Source organism: Laetiporus sulphureus, assembly GCF_001632365.1.
Source record: "Laetiporus sulphureus 93-53 unplaced genomic scaffold LAESUscaffold_3, whole genome shotgun sequence".
Classification (NCBI taxonomy): domain Eukaryota; kingdom Fungi; phylum Basidiomycota; class Agaricomycetes; order Polyporales; family Laetiporaceae; genus Laetiporus; species Laetiporus sulphureus.
Window position 1 is genome coordinate 1,268,690 of NW_024468512.1, and position 23,598 is coordinate 1,292,287.

General features: G+C 52.5%; 9 protein-coding genes across 9 annotated transcripts; 4 read left to right on the forward strand and 5 right to left on the reverse strand.

Moving 5' to 3' along the window:
- The first annotated feature begins 550 nt into the window (after positions 1-550).
- On the forward strand, positions 551-2,253 carry LAESUDRAFT_720822 (Rad1-domain-containing protein). The gene is made up of 9 exons (XM_040907893.1): positions 551-595; positions 650-718; positions 771-837; positions 893-1,277; positions 1,328-1,420; positions 1,477-1,498; positions 1,554-1,709; positions 1,770-1,834; positions 1,887-2,253. The coding sequence occupies exons 1-9, from the start codon at positions 572-574 to the stop codon at positions 2,113-2,115; spliced, it is 1,110 nt and encodes a 369-aa protein (XP_040769317.1). The 5' UTR covers positions 551-571; the 3' UTR covers positions 2,116-2,253.
- Positions 2,254-2,325: 72 nt separating this feature from the next.
- Positions 2,326-3,504, reverse strand: LAESUDRAFT_734376 (single hybrid motif-containing protein; the record flags this gene model as incomplete). Its single annotated transcript, XM_040910504.1, has 5 exons — positions 2,326-2,468; positions 2,521-3,076; positions 3,132-3,194; positions 3,253-3,395; positions 3,447-3,504. The coding sequence occupies 5 exons, from the start codon at positions 3,502-3,504 to the stop codon at positions 2,326-2,328; spliced, it is 963 nt and encodes a 320-aa protein (XP_040769318.1).
- A 312-nt stretch (positions 3,505-3,816) lies between these two features.
- Positions 3,817-6,077, reverse strand: LAESUDRAFT_642269 (carboxyesterase; the record flags this gene model as incomplete). The annotated part of the gene is made up of 11 exons (XM_040903722.1): positions 3,817-4,111; positions 4,165-4,171; positions 4,228-4,373; positions 4,431-4,537; positions 4,586-4,918; positions 4,972-5,022; positions 5,083-5,151; positions 5,203-5,260; positions 5,317-5,495; positions 5,635-5,711; positions 5,771-6,077. 11 exons carry the CDS (start codon positions 6,075-6,077, stop codon positions 3,817-3,819), a joined length of 1,629 nt encoding a protein of 542 aa, XP_040769319.1.
- A 931-nt stretch (positions 6,078-7,008) lies between these two features.
- On the forward strand, positions 7,009-11,635 carry LAESUDRAFT_671705 (uncharacterized protein). The gene is made up of 8 exons (XM_040905471.1): positions 7,009-7,112; positions 7,169-7,315; positions 7,380-8,142; positions 8,193-8,419; positions 8,472-8,526; positions 8,582-8,833; positions 8,889-9,047; positions 9,101-11,635. The coding sequence occupies exons 2-8, from the start codon at positions 7,239-7,241 to the stop codon at positions 11,447-11,449; spliced, it is 3,882 nt and encodes a 1,293-aa protein (XP_040769320.1). The 5' UTR covers positions 7,009-7,112; positions 7,169-7,238; the 3' UTR covers positions 11,450-11,635.
- Positions 11,636-11,776: 141 nt separating this feature from the next.
- On the forward strand, positions 11,777-13,145 carry LAESUDRAFT_692574 (uncharacterized protein). Its single transcript, XM_040906132.1, has 5 exons — positions 11,777-11,804; positions 11,855-12,082; positions 12,144-12,476; positions 12,529-12,598; positions 12,648-13,145. The coding sequence occupies exons 3-5, from the start codon at positions 12,193-12,195 to the stop codon at positions 12,894-12,896; spliced, it is 603 nt and encodes a 200-aa protein (XP_040769321.1). The 5' UTR covers positions 11,777-11,804; positions 11,855-12,082; positions 12,144-12,192; the 3' UTR covers positions 12,897-13,145.
- Positions 13,146-14,764: 1,619 nt separating this feature from the next.
- LAESUDRAFT_643155 (tryptophanyl-tRNA synthetase) lies at positions 14,765-16,431 on the reverse strand (the record flags this gene model as incomplete). The annotated part of the gene is made up of 7 exons (XM_040903767.1): positions 14,765-14,863; positions 14,920-15,006; positions 15,064-15,502; positions 15,556-15,778; positions 15,828-15,874; positions 15,927-16,046; positions 16,103-16,431. 7 exons carry the CDS (start codon positions 16,429-16,431, stop codon positions 14,765-14,767), a joined length of 1,344 nt encoding a protein of 447 aa, XP_040769322.1.
- A 2,033-nt stretch (positions 16,432-18,464) lies between these two features.
- On the reverse strand, positions 18,465-20,062 carry LAESUDRAFT_720829 (TBP-domain-containing protein). The gene is made up of 4 exons (XM_040907894.1): positions 19,432-20,062; positions 19,096-19,368; positions 18,951-19,040; positions 18,465-18,862 (listed from the first exon to the last, which is right to left on the reverse strand). The coding sequence occupies exons 1-4, from the start codon at positions 19,978-19,980 to the stop codon at positions 18,794-18,796; spliced, it is 981 nt and encodes a 326-aa protein (XP_040769323.1). The 5' UTR covers positions 19,981-20,062; the 3' UTR covers positions 18,465-18,793.
- A 323-nt stretch (positions 20,063-20,385) lies between these two features.
- LAESUDRAFT_720831 (uncharacterized protein) lies at positions 20,386-22,383 on the reverse strand. Its single transcript, XM_040907895.1, has 6 exons — positions 21,980-22,383; positions 21,849-21,929; positions 21,641-21,797; positions 21,483-21,587; positions 21,059-21,427; positions 20,386-21,001 (listed from the first exon to the last, which is right to left on the reverse strand). The coding sequence occupies exons 1-6, from the start codon at positions 22,318-22,320 to the stop codon at positions 20,873-20,875; spliced, it is 1,182 nt and encodes a 393-aa protein (XP_040769324.1). The 5' UTR covers positions 22,321-22,383; the 3' UTR covers positions 20,386-20,872.
- Positions 22,384-22,534: 151 nt separating this feature from the next.
- On the forward strand, positions 22,535-23,596 carry LAESUDRAFT_720832 (nuclear transport factor 2). The gene is made up of 5 exons (XM_040907896.1): positions 22,535-22,677; positions 22,760-22,831; positions 22,890-22,994; positions 23,051-23,124; positions 23,176-23,596. The coding sequence occupies exons 1-5, from the start codon at positions 22,588-22,590 to the stop codon at positions 23,210-23,212; spliced, it is 378 nt and encodes a 125-aa protein (XP_040769325.1). The 5' UTR covers positions 22,535-22,587; the 3' UTR covers positions 23,213-23,596.
- The last annotated feature ends 2 nt before the right edge of the window (positions 23,597-23,598 follow it).

Genomic DNA, 23,598 nt, shown 5'->3' on the forward strand with positions numbered 1-23,598 from the left:
ATATAGTTCAATATATATGACTTGCGAGGCCGTACTTTGCTCCTGTACAGTCTCCATGGGCAGTCCTCAGGAACGGACACCACTTTCCACGAAGTTCCCACCGTCATAGGTAAGCGGATGGTAAAGCTCCTCGCAGCGATGGTCCACTCCTTATCCGCCCCGTTTTTGTTGAGCACAGACGAGAGCTTGATGTCACGGGAAGACCTCGAGAGCTTGGTTGTCGATGAAAGAGAAGGCAAAAGGACTCGGAGATCACGCTGTGTTTCTGAGCCGTTCTCGAGGGTCAGGATCTCGCCCGTATGATTCACAACAGTGAGCTGTTTCATCACGGAGACCCTTCAATGCCGCGGCTGGAAATTGGAAGCGATTCTAGATATAACAGTCCGAGAAGAGCGATGGCCCAAGCGACGACGACTGCAGGGGATGTAGCAGATGGCATTAGGCTTCATGTCAGCCCGTCACCGCGTTACCATCGCAGTCACGATGTGACAGACGCTCTACATGACGCGGCGCGTTCTCTCGCACCGATCTACATCATACCGAACGTAGCCATTAATAGCCCGTCTACGCTATGAGTCAGGAGGATCAGGACAAGGTAAGGGCTAGCATTTTAGCGCATATCCATTCTGGCTATATGACATTCTCGGAGACTTTGATAGCATCTGTCCATGACTTACGGTATTTTGTGGCACTCTTGCGAGGTATCAGCTTCAACAATGTGGGTGAGGCTCGGCCGCATACATCCAGTTTGAATGCTCAATTATACTCAGCGCGCTACAGTTCGAGCCAGTGCTGCAGGACTTGCCATCTTCGTTGAGGAAGCGCGCAGCCTGCTCGGTAGGTAATCATGCACTTCGCCTTCTGCTGCCTTCGATGGTGACGAATGCCACAGCCGTGGCATATATCTTCAGTGGCATCTTCGATGAATATATCTTCAACCCAGAGCCTCCATCCGGTTCGGCACCGGAGTCCTCACAAGAAGAAGATTCCTGCGCCGTCTTCGAGATTCCTTTGAACACCCTGACAGAATGCCTGAACGTCTTCGGTACGGCAACTGCTTCAAATAGTGCTTCAAACGCCTCTAGGTTCAGAAAGTGGGGAGATAACGGTGAAGATGACGAGGAGGAACATCTTAACCAAGGTGGCTCCGGTCGCAATAACCCAGACCCTGCTAGAGGCTCCGGCAATGGTCGCATCGACCAGTATTTCGGATCCGACAAGGGCACCGGAATGCGCCTTACCTACGCCGGCCCTGGACACCCGGTGACACTTTTGGTGTATGTGACCCAACGGGCTACTTGAGCATAATCCTCACAGTTTGCATCAGAGCAGAAGATGCCAATGGTCCTACCGCAACCTGCGAGGTTACTACATTCGACCCTGAGCCGATACTGGAACTCGACTTCAACGAGACACCATGGTGGGTGAGTCCCGTATAAATGATCTAGGATGTGTGGTGTTGAGACACATCTTCAGTATTATGAAAGTCATCTTGAAGGTCTGTCCAGCTGGCTCCAAATCCAACATAAGTGATTGTCAACGAGCCATCTTAGTCTTCTTGGCTACGAGATGCGCTCTCCGAGCTTGACCCCTCATGCGAAAGACTGACAATTATATGCAATCCTCCGCCGCCTCCCGGTAGAGCTGCTCTACCTTCGTCCCAAGCTAGGCTTCGATTGCAAGCGATAGGAAACTTCGGCAGCACCGAGGTATGTCCCTACGTGGTGATTTTCCGTTCAAATGTTTCCAATAACCGTATGTCTGTGTAGATGGATTACCCAAACGACAAGGAGGTCCTGGAGACCTGCGAATGTGCTGAGCAGATCAGTTTCAGGCAAACGAAGCACGAGCCATCCAAAATGTCCAGAGCTGACGCTTCTTGCTAGCTACTCCTTCCGTCACATCTCTCGCGCCCAGCGCGCTCTGCAAAGCTCAACGAAAACCTCATTGCGTATCAACGAGGAGGGACTGCTCAGCTTACAGTTGATCATGCCCAGTCCGCGATTTCGAGATGATGGAAACTCAGATGGTTTCATTGAATTCCGAGTACGTGTCACGTCTCAAGCCCATGCCATACCCGCTGATGATCTGTTGATAGTGCCTGCCATTGGATGAGAACTCATAAACCAATAGTCTCTCCTCGGTGAATCGTGTGGACTTTCTTGCTCAATGGTATCACCAATTATGTTGTGTAATTGGTCTCCAGAGTCCGGATACATATTGTATTATTAGTGGCGTGTAAGGCTCTTGCTTCTTCGGTTTGTGGGTGAAGAGGATTAGCAGCAACCCAAGAAGTCATCGAAGGAATGACAGTTCCAACCTGTATCATCTCGCCTTGAGAAGCTTCTCTAAGTCACCAGCACTAGCCTTCTCTGCTTTTGCGGGAGAGGCCTTAGCAGAAGGGGTCGACTCGGTGGCAGGGAGATAGTCTGCAATGATCGAGTCGAAGTCTGCGACAACTTTGGGAACTTCAGAATGTTTGTCAGTGAGTTTCAGGCAGCAGACATTCACTTATCTCACCTGCAGCTGCTTGCGCTTTCAATGAAGCTTGCAGCATGTTATTGACGATCAGCCTACGCACGGCAGCCCCATCCAGGACAGGGACCGCTTGCTTCTGAGGCGGTGGGGACGGCGGGGACGGCGGAGTCGCACCCTCTGTCATGTCTACCTTATATGTGCCTAGCGGACTGCTCGCCTTGCCCAAGTACGCAAGTACGTCACCCTTTGTCAGCATCCCACGGACGCCTGTGCCTTTAATCTCGTCGGCGTTCTGGATGCCAGCCTCCTCAAGAAGACGGACGACGGATGGGAACAGCGGGTGTGAACTCTCAGGGTGCATATGGTGATGGGCGAGGCCTTCGGGCGGCGACGGCTGTCCTTGCTGCTTCTCCGGAATGGATGCGGGCGGTGGTGGTGTGGGTGTTGAGGTGGGAGGGGGTGTTGGAGGGGCCTCTTGTTTTGGTGCGGCGGGTGGCTTGAGATCCGCAGGAGGTTGTAGGTTGGATATATCGTCGCCCTCTTCTGCTAATAGAGCGATGACCTGACCGACTGGGATGTTCTTGGAACCATCTGGGGCCTGATAGGTTCTCGCAGGTTACGAGAGAGTACAGGAACACATGCAGAGTTCATACCAGTATCTTGCCCATGACACCATCATCGGGGGCCTCAACATCCATTGTGGCTTTGTCCGTCTCCTGTATGGCAGTATATGCGGCTGAGAAACTGGTACGACTGCACGAAAAACATACTCACAACTTCCAGCAGCACATCACCAGCAGAAAACTTCTCTCCCTCCTTCTTCTTCCACGACGAAATCCCTCCTTCAGTCATTGTCGGGGACATCGCAGGCATGGTGAAGTTAGTGATGGCATGACGCGCCGCAGTGGTCTGCAGCCCTGCATCATGAAGTGAATCGCGGGTAAGAATGCGCAGTTTTCAATTCTTACATCTTTTACTTGTAGTTGACCGCGCTGCGACCTTGGACAACTGTCGGAGGGACTGCATGGAGGATGGGTGAGAATGAGCTCTGGAGTCTGAGTTGGACTCGGGAACCGGGGCGATACGCGTCAGAAGTGGTGTTACGTCACATCCAATCGTGTGGGCTCATTTAAGTGTGGGCTCATTCCAAGTTCTGTTCCAAGTTGATATAAACTTTTTTAAAGCCTCCTCATTGACATGCGGCATCAAGATATTACTGGAAAATCCAGAGATAAGTTGTATGCAAGACTACTTCCCGTATAAGACGCAGCAAAGGAACTGCATTTGTCAAAGTGTGTGTAGGCTTATGCCAACAACACACAAATGGAAGGAAGACAATCACACCCTGGTATCGTTACCAACCGCCATCCAGAAAAGACATCGTTCAATATATCTCGTTTCCTGCTGCTCCATATGTGACTCCGTAGAGGTCGTATTTCCCTCTTGATTTACCAGTCGTGCGAGGCTCGCCGCATTCAGCCACTCCGGAGACGATGCGAGTGGCTTGTAGGTATTCGGATTGTAAGCACGCGCGAAACTTGTCCAATATCCGATCGTTTCCGTCGAAAGCACCTGTTCTGAAGCATTAAAGGGAGCGAACCTCGCAACAGGGTCACTTGGACTTGGACCAGAACTACGACATGACGGTCAGCTGTGTCGTGGGAGGCTATTAGCTCGAAGACTCACTTGGTACCTGGAAGATCATTTAATATGCACGTACAATGGATCATGTGTGGTGCAAAGGCTGACCTTGGAAGAGGAAGAACAGCTCTGAAGTATGCATCACGCCCTCCCACGGATTCGCAGCGAGCTGCACCGGGTCTGGAGTATTGAATCGATAGTTGTAGACATCTGTCCTGCCTTCAGCTATCAGCAGACTTGCGATATACCAGTCCCTAGGGAGGACAATCTGAGCCAACAACTACGAGATTTAACGGCGCGACGCGACTTACATGCACGTGAACACAGTATCGCCGAACGCAGTCTTTGCTCTTTCCCACTGAGATGGGAAGTCGCTCTCGGGGTATAGTTCAATCATCCGCTCCGCCGTCGTATTCGACTGGACTTAACGTGAAAACGCATCCGCAAATCTGAGAATGTCACCTACCAGGAACGTGTATCGTTTCCTGAGGGCGGCCATGAATTCCTCGGTAGTGTTCGTGAAGTCCGCAGGATTTTCAACGAAGATAGAGCCATCATCCGTGACATGACCTCCGATGAAAGGCATTTTGTGGAACTCTCCTCGAGTTAGTAAACGAGTCGGGAGGTCAGGCAGGAAAGACCCATCAACAATAGGGAGATAGCTGCAGCCAGACGGGCGATTGTTGACTGCTGCAACCAGAGCAGAGAGGGGCGCGGCTCGCATGCAGGACATGACCTCCGAGCTGTTATTGATGACTGACGTACAACCGGCTATTGCTGTGGCATTTGCAAAACAGTACTGCGATGAAAGGGTCACTTGAGAGCGGAGAAATAGGACAGGTAGAATGACACCTCATATTGCTCGCTTGTGAGAAACGGATCCATTCCGATGCTCTCTGCGATCTATACGGTTATGTGTATGTCAATCAGCTCCTGCAACGTGGATGAGGTATGTATACGTACGGCAGCTTGGAACGGCGGCTCCCCTTGACCGCCGTACGATACCATTTGGTGTACTATGTCCGCGGAGCCCTGCCCAATATTTCAGCATCGACACGTAGTGCTGGTAATAAAGCATCCCACTGCACTTTGTCCGGCTACTGTGATCTGGGCGGGGTCACCGCCGAAGCTGTAGATGTGCCTGTCGTGGACAGTTAAGCTACTGTGGCAACAGCATCAACCGCTTCGCCAGCATACCGTCTGACCCAGTCGAGTGCAGCTCGTTGGTCCAACAGCCCCACGTTCAAATCTCCATCCTCGTGCACGACCGAGGAGGCGAGGAAACCCCACAGCCCTAGTCGGTATTGGATATTGACGGCAACAATGGATCCATTATTCTCAGTAATCCATGTGTTCATGGGGAAGCCTTGTGCGCTCTGAGAGCGATGGTCGTTAATGACCGCATCTTTGATGTCTCGGATGACTTAACACACGTTCGCATAGTTTCCGCCTCCCTGTAGATTGTCCATAGTCAGCGAGACAGTATATACGCAGGCCTAATCGAAAACCCGTTACATGGATGTAAAGCGCCACAGGGAGGTTATCCCCTGCTTGAGTAGTCGACGACTTCCAAATGTTCAATGTCAGGCAGTCTAGTGGGCAGAAGAGCTACGTGAATCCCGTTTGTTGGATGGATGGCGATTACACGTACCCTCGGAACCAAACCCTACTTCAGCGGGCTGCTGCATACAGATTGAGCCCCATGTCCTTGCGTCAGTTATGTTGTGCTCCCTGGGCGTCTCATTAAAAATTTGAGGAACGCGCCATCGGAGATCCCCCAGAGGTGGTTGTACATATCGTATGCCTCCAAAAAATTCCACGCCAGGGATAGAGTCGTTGCCCAGGAAAGAGGCATATCCTACGTCAACGATAGGTCCAGGTGGTGCATCGTTCGGCAGGAACGTCTCTGCCCGAGCTATGTCGAGCAGAAGCAAGAAGAGGAGCGTCTGCAAGAACATGGCACCACAAATCTGTTTCGGACGTCCTTGGACGGGCAAGCCATCCGTTCAGCATGAGCAGAATCAGTGTTTTGTACGCTGAACGGGGCTCCTCGGTGGGGCGTTGCTGGGTCAGCTGCTGCATCCACGTCTCAACACCGGGCCGCCTCGAAGATCAGAAGTACTGGTGGGACGGCATGCTAAGCTTCAATAAATAGACAACATCGGACACGTGTGCAAGTGCTTGCAGGTGGTGCAACGTTATAAGGGGGATTGTTGCTCGATGGCTGGTTAGCGGGTACTGCAGGTACTGCATGAGAAAAGGCATAACCGTATCGGATGATGCGGCATACCTTGAGTTTCTTGGGACCATTCTCCTGATCTCGGACGTTCGCGAGGGGTAATCACCAACTGCATGTGCCAATCTGACACGAAATATCATATTGTTTGCCATCGTAGTGTCCTAATGGTGCATTCGACCAGGCTGATACGCAATTACTTTGACAGAGATCCAAGGTCGATAGTATAATGTGGGAACTGTGATCTAGACAACGCTTCGACCAGGAGTATTGGATGATGGGATTGTCGATGGTCATTGAGACGTGCCTCTTGCGCACTGAACCGTCATTTGTGCCTACACTGTGAACGCCATGCAGACGTGCGACGCCGCCGCCACGATCGCCCGGCAATCAGCGTTCCAGCGCTGGGTGTCGAGGACACCACCGACCGTACGATGTCTGGAACAACGAGGAAAATGCCAGCTAATCGCGTCACAGTCTATGCTTGTTATCCTTGCTTCCGCAATTCAACGGCTATACTCTTCCTGCTCTAGCGGAATCCGCGCGCGAACCTCATGGCCTTCACGGCTGGCCGTCGAAATTTTGCGGGTATCACCGCGCGCGCGGGGGGTTCACATCGGGCGTCAAAGAGTTGCATAATTCATTCGACAGGCTTTAGACTTGCATCATCGCCTACACTGCATTTCGGATGAAAAGTCGCACAAGGAGTGCTGGTCCCTTACTTTGACTATTGGTTTGTGCTGGTCGGACGGGGCTCGTGAGTTCTCACAGGCGGACAATGCACAATGCTGATGCCTACATTGTCCCCAACAGGTTGTTCACGCGTCCTGTTTCATCTTCTTAGATCCACATCTATCCGCATTCAGCAAGTGCTCCAGGCGACATGTACTCTCTTCCAACGCCAGCAGTGCTGCAACGTATCCGGGAATATGGGACTAAATTCTTCCATCGGTTTGGAATGTGAGTCCTCCCCCGAGTTCGTCGAATCCAGCAGTATTGACACCATCGTATCCCTTGCCCACAGACACTGTGCGACCCATCAAGTCCGACTGATCCTCGTTTCCTCAATCGTCATCACCTCGCTCTTGTTCCCTGCTATCGCAGTGTACTCGTCACCTGAGACCCGCTTCTTTGCTGGCTTCACACTCAGCTCACTCGACCCTTTCGTGCCTTCTGATGACATCTCTAGTTACTTCGCGCAGCATGACCTCCATCAACTCTGGGAAGGACATAGTACTCTGCGTGTACGCGAGGATTCTGTTGCGCGAGCACAGTGCGGCGTGCAAGGAATCTTACGCTCGGAGAGGATACTCATCGGCAGGGTGTCCCAAGACTATGGTCTGGAAGCGTTGGATCAGCACACGTTGCTTTCGGCCCTCGAACTGGAACGTCGCATATCGCGTGTTCTCGCGAAGCGACGCGTGCCATGCCTGAAGACTGCCAGCGCCACGTGCTTCTCCATCAGCCCGTTAGCGTTGTGGGATTATGATGAGAGCACCTTAGCGGAGGACGGAAACATTTTGGATACTCTCAATCTCTCGCATAACGTCACCGTCTCTGGTATTCCCATCAGTCCGGACATGGTCCTAGCTGGACGCGAGCTTCGTGATCCGAGCTCTTCGGATGTTGATTCTGCTATGTTTTTGGCCCTCACATACTTCTTTCCGGACCGGGATTGCGTTGGTAATGTGGGCCATTTTCAATGGTTGCGAGCCCTTGAAGAGGCCGCCGGATATAGTGGCGATCTGCTTGTGCAAACTCAAACGCCCAAACTGATCGCTCTTGAGGTGAGTTGTCTATGGACGTAATGGAACCCACACCAACGTGCCTGCTACAGTATGACAAGGACGCTTCCACAAAAAGCCGTTTTAGTATCCTGTCCGTGTTCTGCTACATGGCCTATGTCGGTCTCTTCGTCTATTGCGCGAAGGAGATGAGACATATGGATACTGTACATTCTGGCTTCGGCCTCGCCGTGACAGGTTGCATCGAACTGATAGTAAGTACCATTACAAGTCTCAGCGTCTGTGCCCTGGTTGGCTTTCGAGTGACAATGGTTCCCTGGTACGTTGGTCTTCCTGGACATGCTGATGACCGTTTTGACCTATGATCTCAGGGAGTTATTCCCTATAATTGTCATGTTCATCGGTGCTGAGAACATGTTTCACATAGTAAGTAGTAACCGTGCGATTGCATTGGACTGATCAATGTTCAATCGACATTTAGGTCGACGCGGTGCTCAAGACTTCAGTCACCATTCCTGTCAAGGAGAGAATCGCGCAGGGCCTGAGCCGGGCAGGCACATCCAACACGTTGAAGGTTGTCTCTTACAACGCTGTTCTCGGTGTCATTGCCTTCTTTTCCACCGGCGCTATTCGCCAATTCTGCGCCTTCTCGATTGTCGTCCTGGTTGCGCATTGGTTCCTGGTACACACATTCTTCGTAACAGTGCTATCTATCGACATTCAGCGTCTCGAGGTGAGTCCTATCTTGTCAAACCAAACGGGATGTAGCTCATCTATCCAAATTCTAGCTTGATGAGCTCCTCAGGCAGAACACCAATCTAGCGCCAATCAATAACACTGGTAGTACCGTTAGGTCTCTCCCACCACCAAGAACTTGGAGTCAGACTGTCACTGCTATGAAGAACACAATTCGTGGTCGATCGGGCAAAAACCTCAGCCTTTTCCTGGTGCGTATATTTGTGTCTTTTCACATGCGATGCATGCTTATATGTCGACTCAGCTGCTCGCTATTGCTGCAACTCTGTATTATGCTACGTCTCCATCTGGTCTGCACAACAAGGAAACCCTCAGAAGTCCTCTCGCACGCAGTCCACTCCGACAGAACAACAGAATGTCTGCCACTGACTTGGTATCGCCCGCTTTTCGCATCTGGCACACTTTGAATCCCACCGATGACACGTTGATTCATATTCGTGTCGAATCCCCTACTATTCTGGTGTTAGCGTCTGCTGAAGGCCAACACAAGGATCACGTTGTTATCACAGACAATGAGAGAGCTCCCCGGCCCCGCATGTCCGGGTTGTCTCGGCTGTGGTCACGCGCAGTCAAGCCTCTCTTATGGCTTGTAAAGATCATCGTTGTGCCGATCACGATTACGACACTTCTGCTGTATGCGCTGCTCTTGTACCTTCTCAAGAATGTGGAACTTCTAGAAGAAAAGCGTCAACGCCCAGAGCGAGACTCCCAAAGCTCAGAAGAGTCTTCCGTCGAGGAGGAGATCTCATTCACTACCCTCCCACGTGCAATCCCTACCGATGTCGAAGTGATCGCTGCGAGCAAAAATGGCAGCGTAGTTGTCACCTTGGGGCTGCAAAATGAGGTCGTGATTTGGAGGACCGACACGCGGACACATATCACGGTAGATACCTCCTCGATCCTGCTATGCAGCTCTAGTACCCAATCGGCGGCGACGACACTCATGACTGTAGCCGTCAACGACGCGGGAACTGTCTGTGCTGTTGGCTCCGGTACTGGAATCATCGGGGTATGGTCGATCGGCAGGGATAGCGTGAAACCTCTCACTCAGCTTTCACTGGAAAATGCAGCTATATTCGCGGTCGCACAGTTGCAGTTTGCTACTTCCCAGCACCACCCATCGGCTCCAATCCTTCCATTCACGCCTTCCCAACCGTCAGAAACCGTGCCATCCATCCCCAAGATTTCCTTATACGCGGCATACGAGAACGGTTCCGTTGTGAAGTGGGAGATTGACGCAGTGCCGAGGGCGCACTACGTTGCACCGTCCCGCTCAGCGTCGATCATCAAGTCCATGCTGTTGCCCGTGCATGGCGACAATCATTTGTTGGTCGGCTTCTCTCTTGAAGATGGGACGTTTGAACTTTGCGACATCGAACAACGAGATCGACCGCTAGTACGCAATTGCTGGATTGCTGCCGGAAACCCGCATGATCTGGTTTGCAGGGTCGACCTCTGCAAAGTGGAGCTCGGAGGGAAGAACCACGTAGTAATTGGAGCTGCCACTCAAGCGGGTATTGTGTCTCTGTGGGACGCAGGCACGCGGGAATGCCTCTTCATAATGGAGGAGACGTTTGGGGAGATAAATCACTTACGTCTTACCCCAGTGAAGCTGAGCACTTGCACCGTATGCGGAGAGTTACCATGCGAAAACTTCTTGATATCCTTCTCCGTTGGTCAGGTCATCCTCTTCTATCGTGCATATCTGTACCTGCCAACAAGACGATGCTCTTGTCCGCGGAATCAGCCTCAGCCAGCGGTCAGGACGAGTGTCCTCGGACATCGGTCACGGAGTGGTAGTAGCGCCTCGGTGGTCTCCAATGGCGCCACCACGCCTACTCACCGACCGAAAGTGCCTTCCGTCTCATCTACAAGCTCAGCGCTGAATGCATCCATGTTTCCTGTATCTGCACACGGCGTCCATTCGCGTAGGGCAACCGAGAAGGAAAATCTACGACGGAACCATGATGCCTTTTTCATCAACTCGGAGGGCGATGACTCAGAAACGCGTCTCGTAGGGCCCGTGGATGTCACTCCAGCTGCAGGATTCCTCTCTTCGCACCCCCCGACGTCTGTCTGGCAAAGCTTGGTCGTGATCAGGGTGGCTGATGCTGTGTTTGAGAGGGGTAGCTGGGATGTCGCTGGCGATAAGATTGTCGGAGTACGTCGCAGGCCGCGGCCACCGTTTCGGAAGCTACAGTACGACGATACCAAAGTGCCGATAGAATCTCCCCATGGACTGAGCGCCTCCACGCTAGAACGTTGGGAGCTATGGACCTTTGACCCGGAAGATTCACGTATCACGACCTCCCCTCTGACTGCTCTAAGCCGCGGTGTGGAGGAATCTGACACGCGTTCAAGCATGGAGCATCAATCGGGCCGCGCACCTGCCTCTCCGCAGAGGCGCAGGAGAAGCGATAACCTCATCCCGCGATTGCATTTCACTCGCGTCGCCCCGTTCATCAGCAGTTCTACGTTTTGCTTGGCTGGGTTTGGGAACACTGTCGGCCTGTTCAACCTGAACAACTTTACAACCTCAAGACGGCGGAGGAGGCGCTCTTCGGCAGACAGTACTAGAAGCCTATCTAGTTAAGTCGCCCCATTTGTTCATGAGTTTGTACGTTTGTAGAGCTGTTGACCATGTTAATATTGACCTGGATTATATGGATGACTTTGGGCGGATCAATTGTATACATGTAATGTGCTACTAGTGGCTAATGGATGTGAGACGGTTTTCGATGACCAGTAATACTACTACTATGATCTATCATTGATCGCCATCACGTCTTCCGATTACTCCAGGCGATGCAGCCCTGCAGGCAGAGTTTTCACCACACCGGGCTCATCTGAGACCACGCAGCTTCTGGCATTTGCAGCGACGCCATGAGCTGTTACGAAAATTACTTTCACCAGCAACTAGCTGTCGGCAAAGCATAGTCATCGAGTCGGTGAGCCACCGATTCTGCTATGATATTGATCGCGACTGCAGCTTTGACAGCGTGCCTGTACTACACCAACTTGGATTGTTGCTTCTTCTGAGCGACGTATGCAGCACTAGGCGCTCTGCACGATATATTCTAGGCAGCTAGTTGATCAGTATGATCAAGCAGGAGAAACCGATGAACGTCGAGGACGTATACACTTTGCGTATACCGCAGTGGGCAGTTTCACAATACTGATCGGTCTACGGCGTTCTGGAACGGGGTCTTGCACTGTTGGGGCCAAAGTAAGAGGCAGCCTCTTGCATTCTTTCCACCATCTCCTCTCAAAGCTAACCTGGACGGCAGACGGCTGACCCTCCCGATCTTCGCTCCCGTCTCCTGCTGCTAGCTTGGGATGAATCTCTACCTCGTTCCCAATGATCCAGAGGTCATGACACTCGTCTCCTCCAATGGCATCGCGCACTACCAGGTCACGACCTCGAAGCCGCAGGCATTCGGGACTCCGGCTGTCTCGCGGATAAAGCGGCCAGCAGAGACGGAGAACGACAGCATCGTCGCTGAGATTGAGTGGCGACGATGGGGCGCACATCCTATTGTACGCAGCAATGTCTTTGATGGGTCTGTCCAAGAGCTCCAAGTGAAGGAATTGCTGTACAAGCTCGGGAGCAGGTGGAGCCCGTAAGTTGTCGCGTTGATGCACATAGCGTTTCAAATGATCCATTGTCCGAAGGACGCGTTATTTCCTTGGCAATGACGATGAGGTCTACCGCTGGAAGGTCGTCAAAGGCATCGGACCCATCGTAAGTATCTGAAGATATCAAGTGCCATGCGTTCCTCATGTCCCGACAGCTCACCAACTACAACACGGGGAAGGAGGTGGCCCGCTTCAAGCAGAATCTCGTTGAAGAGGGCTTCTTCCGCGGCGAGAGAAAGTGGCATCTACAGGTCCAACCATCTTCCCTCGATATCGACATGGTCGTTATTACCTTCATGATTATGGAGAAGAAGCGGCGTGATCGCGTGGCGGATCCTCATGCCGTACGCGCCTTGGACCATGACGAAGACCCTGGCGAGGGTGGAGGAACCGAGTGCGGGTGATGTTTCTTTTTCTCTTTTGGGATTTAGGGGGAAATTGGGGTATATGGTATTGACAAATTTTGACGGGGTATCACGTCTTTGGACGTTTTCTCTCTTGCTTCGATGCGAGGACAAAACATTCGCATGTTGTCTTCTCCATGACAAAAATACCAAGGGCCATGTGACCGCGTTCTCACTTGCCGACATAACCCCGGACCCGCGCTATCTCGATCTGGTTTACGATGCCTGGCACATAGTATATACTTCGCCTCCAGCTGCATGCGCTCGAACATACACCGCCCCCGTGCTGTCGACGTCCCATTTGAGTCGTCTCGTATTCATGTCCGGCGTCGCTGCCGCCTCAGGAATCGTTCCTCCAGCACGTACCTGCGTGGCTTATAGTGCAGAACACGTATTTTGCTGATCCGTTCGAGCCGTATGATGGTGGATTTCTCGCGCGTCTCGAAGACATGAACCTCTTATCTCCCCTCGAGTATACTACTACTCTCGATTGTACTGCATTCCCGGATTGCAGCTTTCCGGTTAAGTCAGACTTCTGTGACGGCATGGTTAGGTACGTCTTTGTCTTCAAGGGTTGTTGTATGAAGTTATTATCAGTTCCTACACCGGTTATATTGGCATACGGTCCCGCCACTCGTTCTTCTAATTCCTCGAGAGCTGGCAGAAGCAACCCGCACACAGACAATATGATCTTCTGGACGAACGAAGGACCCGGCTGTTCTTCGTCTGTCGGCCTCTTCATGGAACTCGGTAGATTCGGTCAGCTGACTGAGGCTGGGTGAGAAGAGGGAGGCGGTAAGCCACCGTGAGGACAGCTCGTCACGCTTTTGATACGTACGGGATCTGCGAGACAGGTACCTAGATGCGCAAACTGGCTCAAGGAATCCTGTGTGGACAAGATTGATAGCATGGACTGTGAAACGGCCGCCCTTTTCTGCTCGACAGATCAGTGCGCCGTACGGTGCTGGTACGCTACTCGTTCTCCGAAGGTGGTCGCAGACTCCAGGCTATAATGCGTACGGTGGTGTCAACAAGCTCTGGCGTGTCGCCTATGTTATATCTGCTGCATTTTTCTCGTCCAACGGTACTTGCTAAAGGCTTGCCTTAGGGAAACCAGCGCGGATTCCAACAAGCCAGGAGTTCGGGCGAAGATAGGTGTCGACGCTTCCATCATATTCATGCAACAGGGGGGTCCACCGAGCCTCCCACGCAGCGGAAGATTTGCAGTTCACAGCGCGATTCTACATCGCGGCGTTGCTTGAGCGTGGCATCCGTGCGCTCATTTATGTCGGCGCAAACTACTGAATCTGCAGTTGGGTATGGCCCACATATACGTACGATCAAGGCCTTCATTGACACTCTGCAAGGTCGGAAATGAGGAAATGACGCTTGCACTGGAATGGACCAGTCAAGGTATGCTTCGCTACCACCTACGGAGCTGGGAACATGGTGCGGACGACAAGGGCTGGATTGAGGGCTGTTATGGCTGAGCATCCATGCACGCTCCCTATAACTAGCCCAAGCAGTCCTTGGAATTGGTCAAGCCGGGTTTGCAGGGCAGCAGTTGTAGTACTATGTCGCTTTAACTTCCGGATTGACCGCGTGGAAAGCATTCTTTGAGACAGATTCAAAAAATCACTTGCAATGATTACATAGCAGTTCGCTAGCAAGCACTTGAATATCCAATGGCGCGCCTTCAATCATGGATAGATATCAGTCGCACTCCGACAAGCCGGACTACTTACTGCTAAAGGGTTCTACAGTGCAATCAGCACAGCCATCGCCTCTTCGCATAGCGTAGTCTACAACGTTGGTATTAGATACATCCAGCCTCGCATGTCTTTCTACGTTGGTTTGACTTGGAACTTTCACGCTGAGACACCAGATCGTTTGCCGAACGTCGGCTCGATGGTGCGATTGCAGTCCATGAACGCCTTCACCTCCTCTTCTGTGATCTTCGCCCTCCGCTGAAAACGATATGTCCATCAGCAATGGGTGGTGGCAAGAAGATGAGTAAACTGACTTCCTGGAATCCCTTCACGAAATCCTGTAGCCGCTGGATGCACTTTGCTTTCAGCTGTCCTGTCAGCAAGAGGCCAGCGCGGTAATCCTGCGGTTCCAGTCTCAATCAGGTTCTGCTGTGATTGTAGGAAAAGTATCCACCAACCTCTCCCATCTGCATATACTTTTCGTCATCATCCATGAAGAATCCCAAATACTGATAGGCAACATCCACATCCGGGTTCCCGCCCAGCCTCCGGTGCTCCTCCTCCGTCTCCCTCCCGCCCGAGAACCCATGTTTGTTGATCTTGTTCTTGATCTGAGCGGGCGTATCTGTCATAAAGATGCTCGAGTTGACATCGGACGCGCTCATCTTCGTCTGCGGGCCCTGCAGCGCGGGGAAAAACTTGGAGTGCAGCAGCGCGGGCTTCTGGTACTTGAGTTTGACGGCGACGTCGCGCGTGAGTCGGAAGTACGGGTCCTGGTCGATCGCACAGGGGATCAGGCAGGGGATGTTGGAGGCGGTGCCGAAGATGTGGGGGAAGGAATTGGAGAAGGAGGGTGCAGCTTGGATAGACGCGAAGTGAATCTTGCCGATGTTGTCGCTGCGTACAAGTCTCAGGAACCTGCATCCGATGTGATGGAGGTGCATACTCACGAGTCGTTGAAGCCGAATGTCGCCTTCGCTTGATTGATCGTGATCTGCCGCGAGATCTTCGACACGTTGCGGTAGAACGCTCCACCGACGTAGTCGTAGTCACTGAAGATGAAAGTCTTCTCCAGCTTGAAGCCCACGGAGATGATATCCCGAGCATTGTGCTTCGCAAACTCATACGTTTGTTCCGGCTTGAGCTCGTGCTTGAACAAGAACTTCTCGTCGTCTGCAGGCCATGAGCATTGAGAAGAGGGACAGTGGTCAACTCCACATACCGGTCAGCTGGACGACCAATGGTACGTCAAAGACATCCTGCAGCCATCTCCAATACTATCAACATTCAAACGCGCGGAGTAAATAACGGCAGGACGCACTTTGTGAACACGAAAGGGACCATGTGGCCCAGATGCATGCTATCGCTGCTTGGCCCACGACCTGTGTACAGGAAGAATGGCTTGCCCTGTTCGTATCTGTCAAGGATCTTGTCAAAGTCTCTGGTTTTGGGTCGTGAGCGTGACTGATCCACTGCACAACTCGCCGATGTCCTCACCGATGCGAGAAGAACATGCCTCTCCTCAAGAAGACATGTGGACGATGGCCAGTCAGGCGCTCAAAGCGCTCCAATACCGCTTGATCCACTCTCCGGGTGCCGAATTGCTCTACGAGCTTGTCGTAGTCGATCGCCAGCTGCTGTCCGTCGGAGGATACGGAGCCCTGGACATCCCACGGAGTGACAACCTGCTCGTGAGCTTTGACATCCACGGCTGGTTTGATAGCGGGGGCGTGGCTGATGCCATGAGGCGTCGGGTGTGTTTCCGACGATTGCGGGTGAGAATGAGCAGCCTTCTCGGCAGACGGTCCCACAGAGCTGCTGATCATGAGTGATTATTCCTCTGAGAATACAGATAATACGCGCACTCCGCGAGCGATGCATTGGCCATTGCAGCAGGGAGACTGTCAGCAGTCACAGGTGCTGTCGGATGCGCAAAGTCACCATCTGGGACAGCAAGAGGAGGCCCTGAAGTCATTGATATCTGGCACAACAAATATTGGAGTGGAAGGAGAAGGACCCCAGTAGGACAACGCAGAGTGGTTGGGCAGCGTCGACAACGACGACGAAGGAGAGGGCGGATTGTCGAGCCAAGTCAAGTTGGGCGGCGGCCGGCGTTATGCACTCTGCAGAAACTGGGGTTGTCGATCGGATCAAGATTGCGTTGTGCGGGATTTGCCGCGTCACGAGATATCCGAGCGCTTACGCGACTCGTCACGTTCAGTGCGGCCTGTGACTTTGAATATTCCCCGTCCCCCTCCTGCGACTTCTCTTCGTGGCACGCACCTGCATGCCTGGTCGTCTTCGCAAAAATATTATCAAGGCAGTTTTAACGTCTCTGTCACATCCTTGATTCCTATCCAGGCTGCACCATGACATTCTTCTTGCAACAAATAGGTGCCATTATTCTGCTGCAGCTTTTGTGCCATAAAGTCTTTGCAGACCTTGCTCCATGACATAATCACAGCTTTATTTGATACTGACAGTCTGCGTGCTGAACGGCCTACGAGATCGGAGCATTCGAAGTGGTATGTGCCTCCGTAATCCAGGTTTTATGCTTACGGGTGTTTTTGTTTTGTACATAGATTTCATCAGTTTGGGATGCATTATGGCAGTTTTTATTTCCTGTGAGTTCGCAGCTATGCATGAATAACTAGAAATTGGCGTCACTGAACGACATGCTTATAGCAGGGCATGAAGATTCTAAAGCCAGCAACTAAGGCTGTCGTCGATGATTATCCCATGAATCGTCCGTTAAAAACTCATATGCTTACATATCAACATGCTCAATCTGTTTTTCAACCGTACTCGATGAGTGCCCACCCATCATGATCTCCCATCAGGTGAAACAAGCTTTCTCAATGGCATACTCACTTTTCTCGACTTCTAAGAAGCACCATGAAACTCAACGTCCATCATCCACTGTGGATGCTCTCCATAAAATATTGGCTCTGAGAAAGCGAGGCAACCATCCGGTGGGTAACTTCATTCCGTTGAATGCACGTCTGCGCAGTTATCCATGCTTTCACACATCCTCGTTCGCATTGTCTGTCTATACCTAGATGGGGATTGCTGATTATTGCTGTGTCCAGAAAGTCATTGATTGTCGTGATGATTGTGAGCGAGGTGAAGTGGCCGCATTTCCAATTGCTGCATTGCAATATAGGAACGAGACGATCCGTCCCATTCTGCGGTATGACGAGGACGCTCTTCGGACCAGCCACTGCGATACGTCCGGCTTTCCGTCGAGCATACTGTGGACATGCAGCGTACCTGCGACGCTCACCTCATCCATGATTGTGCCGAGGTCGCTGGCGTCCACGCTTCAGATGCCGAAAGGTGGAACGTTCGCCGATCTCCTCCGAAACTCTCTCTCTTCTAAAGGGCGATTCCGTGCCACGGATAATGTAGCAATACACGGAGTGCACAGCAGTGCATAGGTGAAACGGTTATGGCTGCACTACAAAGCGACGTTATAGTTGTCTGCGATCACCTTGAAGGCCGCCGAACACCTTTGATACCACCACCTCAGTTTATGCTCATTTTTGATCGTCATCTTGTGCAGCAGGCCCTGTTCACTGTTGGTCCAAATAAGCCACGATTCATGTCCTCAGGCCGCGAGCGCTCCGAATGCTATGAATACAGAGGGTCCACTACATATCAATATTCTGGCGCAGCTTGCGCATGGTCATCGACAACGTTGTCCCGCCGACTATCAATTGAAAACAAGCGATCCGTGAATCCCTCCGAACCGAGCAGATCTCTGCATCTCATAGCCGCGCTTGATGGTACAGAGACTTCTTACAGTTGCTTTGGCGCCGGATCGACGTGTACACGCTCACACCTCGTATAGATACGCCACGTCGTCGTAAGATGCATCTTCGTACCTTTGGAATTGATAACTGGTATGCTTTATTTGATACAATGCTATACAGACAATAATCATAGAGTATGAGTTTAAGTCGTTGTTACAATAGTGATGCAAGGGAGCGACAAGGTATGGTCAGCTTCATAGAAGGTCCGGCATTTTCAGCATATCGTCATCCTAACACCCAGCAGCAGAACCCTGCGCCCCAACCCCTCGTCGCCTGAGCCACGCGTTCTAGAGCACTTGCGGGTGCCGACGAGGGGTGGGGCGATGACGATGACGAAAGAAGTTGTATCATAAAAGTGTTGTGAAGGTGAGGAAGTCTACGGTTTCCGGAACTCGCACAGCACGGTGTATATCGTGTTGAACGCGGTGTAGATCTCTTCTCGGACCTAATGGACCGAACGGGATGACACGGTTAGCAAAACATTCTGACCACGATAGCTGTTCTCAGTCGCCTGAAAGAAAGTAGGCAATTACCTTTGCGCCTGTAAGCACGATCTTGCCCGACACGAAAATGAGGAGCACGACCTTGGGCTTCAACATACGATAGATGAGTCCAGGGAATAGCTGCATCGACGGTTAGCACCGCTGCCACTCGCCAAAAAAAACGAAGTGCACGTACCTCTGGCTCATAGCTGCTGAACTGCCCGTGGCTGTACGCGAGGCCCTCCAAACGGATGGGGAACTTCACATCACAGCTACCGACGATATTTTGGATCTTGAATTCAGAGAACTTGGCGTCGAAGCCGAGCTTCTGCACAATCCGCGCGTACTTGCGCGAGGCGAGCCGCGAGTCGTCCTCGCTCTTCGCACCCGTCACGACCATCTTGCCCGACGCGAAGATGAGCGCGGTCGTCTTCGGATCACGGATACGCATGATCACGGCTGCGAAACGCTATACGTGCGATGCGGAGGGAAGTCCGACACTCACACAGTCAGAGAAAACTCAAATACAAACCTTAGGATTATATTCAGCGTTACGGGCATGCAGCGCGATTGTTTTCAAGTCTAGCCGGCAATCGAGATTGACCGTCGCGACAATGTTTTGCAGCGTCGGGACGATGCCCTCGACGGCAGTGATATGGGTCTGCTCAAGGGTCAACGGCACAGGCGTCGCCGGGATGGCGCTTGGCGTGGAAGGGACAGTAAGGGGTGCCAGCTGACTGGGACCAACCGCCGTCTGAGAAGGTGATTGGGGTTGAGACTGCTTCTGTTGCGGTTGCGCCTGAGCCAGGGTCTGACCCCGCTGGTATGACGATGCGGCAGGCTGCGATTGCTGCTGCTGTGCTTGGTAAGGAGAAACGGAGGGCGCCGTTGGCGCAGGACCGGGAAGAGCCAGACTCGTCTGCGTCGATGGCCCCGGGAGGTAGGAATTGGATGCATAGGGCAGGGCAAGGCCAGTGCTAGTGCTCGGCTGCTGCACTTGCATCTGCTGGTATTGTTGCTGGGGTACATTGGCCGGACGCGAAAACGTCACTTGACGCGAGGGCAACGCAAAGTTCGACATGATTGAAGACGACGACGAGTGGCTTGACGGAAAGGTATGAAAATGCCCTAGTATTAGTGACCGTGGGAAAATTCGTGTGGCACGAGATTGGGGGAGGGAAGTTGCAGCCGAACGCGACCCTCGCCTTTATATACTTGAGCATTTCAAACTCCGCCCGAAAAATTCTGCAGGATTTATAAGCAAGCCGTGGTCAACTTGATCGCGTCAACATGTCCGCTTGTCAAAACGCTCCTGCGCGCCGTCCACGTCGTTATGCGGGCTTCTACTCGCTGTTTTTAATGCCACCTCGCTGTTTTCGACGTCTGATCCTTGTTACCACTGCGTTTTGTCTGCTAATTGACTGTTCGCTCTCATTTTACTGCACCATGCCCTTGACAACAGATCAAAGCGCTGGCTCCACGAAAATTTTATGCACTGATCAGTGATCAATCTATGTCGCTCATTTCCCATGCTCGAACTTCTGGCGCGCTTGTGAGCTGAGCTGCAAGGACGAACTCCTCCTCAATGGCGTCTGATGTGACTACCTCGTACTGGATGGAACGCTCGGAGCCCCGCATTGATCTCACCGACCTCCTTGACCATCATTTGTCCTGTTTTTTCCTCACTTGAGCCTGTATCTCAAGATTCATCGACATCCAAGATCGATCGGTGTGAGATTTAAATCCTATATTCCCTCACCAGACCGACCCTCGTGAGTGCCTCCGACAACGGGTGGCATCCCTGTGCATCGAACACGCTAGCTACATGCGTCAGAATTACTATGGTACAGACGGTAACCATTAGATACATACATAAAGATATCTGTCGTAATGTCGTGAAGATCGTCAGTGGCGCTGAACGTATCATGATTATCCATCGATCCATCGGACCCCGCATCTTTCAATCTTTCCATCTACTCCCCCTCGTACGGCTCTTCAGGCACCGCAACATTACGCAACAACGGGTCTAGCGAAGCTAGCTCGTCCTTGATACCCGCCCTCGCGAAGTCATCCAGCTCTTTCAGAAGGGTCGCTATCAATTTCTGCGTGCGAGCTTCAGCCTCAGCAAGCGCTGCCGAGCATGCACACGACCAACGTACCCTTAGTTTGTTGTCTATCTGCTTCACCGCATCGCCCAGGCCCGAGCTCCAGCTCGGTGGCGGACTACCCAGCGCGCCACCATACATTGCTGTTGCCCCGCCTCCGCCAAGCACAGCAGGCGTCCCGGGCCCTGATGCATGCGCGATGCCCCAGAGACTGTTCTCCCCTTCGTGTTGCGGTGCCGTCTCCGTGCCAGCGAAGAGGTATGACACGCCCGGATGTGGTGACAGAAGCCCGAGCGGGCCCATCATGTGGTGGCCTGAGCTAGGAAATGGCGACGGCCCGAGAATCTTGGATATCTTGTTGTACACTTCGGAGAGAACGTCAAGGAGCGAGAGGAGTGTTTGTTGATAGTCGAGTGGGAAGGGCTGCGATCTTGCGTAGGATCCCAAAATAACAGAGTAAATCAGATAGGAAACGTACGACGTGTGGCATGGTGAGGTATGGCGCATCTGACCCGTCTGCATATGAGAGGGCAAAGTCGGTGCCACCAGCCTGCCTTCTCTGCGGTTTTGTCCTGAATAAACGCTGGGGGGGACGTTTGTGATTCAGCGTCCTGAGTTGCGCGAGAAAGTGTGTACCATTCGTGGTCGATCTGTGTCCTCCTTGTCCTTCGATACGTCTTTGATGGTGTCATACTCATTGAGGACGTTAGAGAAGCCGCGGAGTAGATCATGCGGATCCTTCACGTCGAAAAGATGCGCGAGCGCCATGCCGAGCATCGCGAACCGGAATGTCCTGAGCTACATTCAGGCACGGTCTAGCCGCACACACGCGCACACCACGCACCGGTTCTTCATGGCAGTATTGGGAAACACCCGCTCGAGCTCACTTCTGGTGATTGCGATGGTATGGAACCAATGGCTCCGCCTAACGATACGCTCGGTCTTATCTTCCGCACAATACAAAGAAGCTCGTACCCCTCGTAGACGTTACGCAGATACGTGAGTGTGATGATGCGCTTCTTGACGAGCTCACGCAGCATCTCGACCGAGGTGCCCTGGCCGACGGCGCCATTGGACGACGTGAGAGACTCGGACTGTTGCGAGAGCGACTGAACGTCCCATTCGCGCGGAAGGCCCGCGGAGACCATGGGAGCGGCGGCGCCAGGTGGGAGCTGGGAGAAGGAGAGACCTGGCCCGGCGGAGGGAGGAACTTGGGGTGAGGAGTTGGCGGACTTGAAGGAAGAGAGGAGATTCTGGGCAGAGGATTTGCGGCGCATGGTTGGGCGATGGCCCAGGGATTCGACGTGAATCGGCATGGGGGCTACTTCGAAGGGGCATGGACGCCGCGCACCATTGCTTCTCGATCAGTGGTGCACGCCCAAACTGAAGCCTTTCGAGCTCCGACTGTAGTGTCCATACAGCGCACCCGTGACCCCCATCAGCAGATTTGTAACCGTGGGAACGCTGCAGACACTAAGGCTAGTAGATCTTTTCGCGATCGCTCGCTGCTTCGCTCCCTGCAGCACATCTCCCTCGTTCTCCCCCCCGCTCCCCTCCTTCGTCTGCACCTCCTCTCTCCCGCCATGGCTGACATCAACACCATCGCGAAGCAGTTCACCGATTTCTACTACTCCACGTTCGACACCAACCGCGGGAACTTGCAGAGCCTCTACGTGCGTCGACATCCTTCGTGTTGATCTCTCCGATTTTCGCTCTTCGACCCCCCTGACCGACGGTGTTTACAACCCGCTGCAGCGCGAGCACTCGATGTTGACGTGGGAAGGCCAGCAGCTGCTCGGCGCCGCCAACATCGCGGAGAAGCTGACTGTCAGTCTCCTCTCGCGATCGCGACGCGTTTGTAGCCGCTCACCTCGTTCGATTGCAGAGCTTGCCATTTGATAAGGTCCTGCACAAGATCACAACTCTCGATGCACAGCCATCGTCGCTTTCCGTTGCGAGCATGATTGTTAGCGTCACCGGACTGCTTGTTGTACGTACCTATCTGCTCCGCAATTAGCAATTAACCTCGAGCGATATCACCATTAGGTCGAGGACAACCAGAATCCTCTGCAATTCAGCCAGGTCTTCCAGCTCATCCCCGACGGGGACAGCTACTATGTGTGAGTACGTCTCCCTTGCCAATTTGACAATCGATACTGAGACGCGTCTAGCTTCAACGACATTTTCCGTCTCAACTACGGAGCATAATGAAGTCACCCTTGCTTATGATCGCCGATGCATTACGTGTTAATTGCATCTGTTCGCTGGTAGGACAAATTTGTAGGAAGTTTGAAGAGAGCAGAAGTTGTACCTCACTATTAATGTTTCATGTAATGTCGTCATTGTCTTGTTCCGGAAACGTTGATTGAACCTCAATCCGTTGCCCGAGGATGAAATATCGGCCTGCATAATATCCGGGAGAAAAGGGCTAGGAACGTAAGAGAGGGATGAGAGATACAAAGTATGAACAGGAACAACACAAAGCTCAGCCGGCGAAGCAACGTCTAGGATCCATGTATACTGGGTATTAATATAGTAGGCATATGCAACAGTATACGACGAAAGAACACCCGCCCTGGAAGCGCCATCAAGCG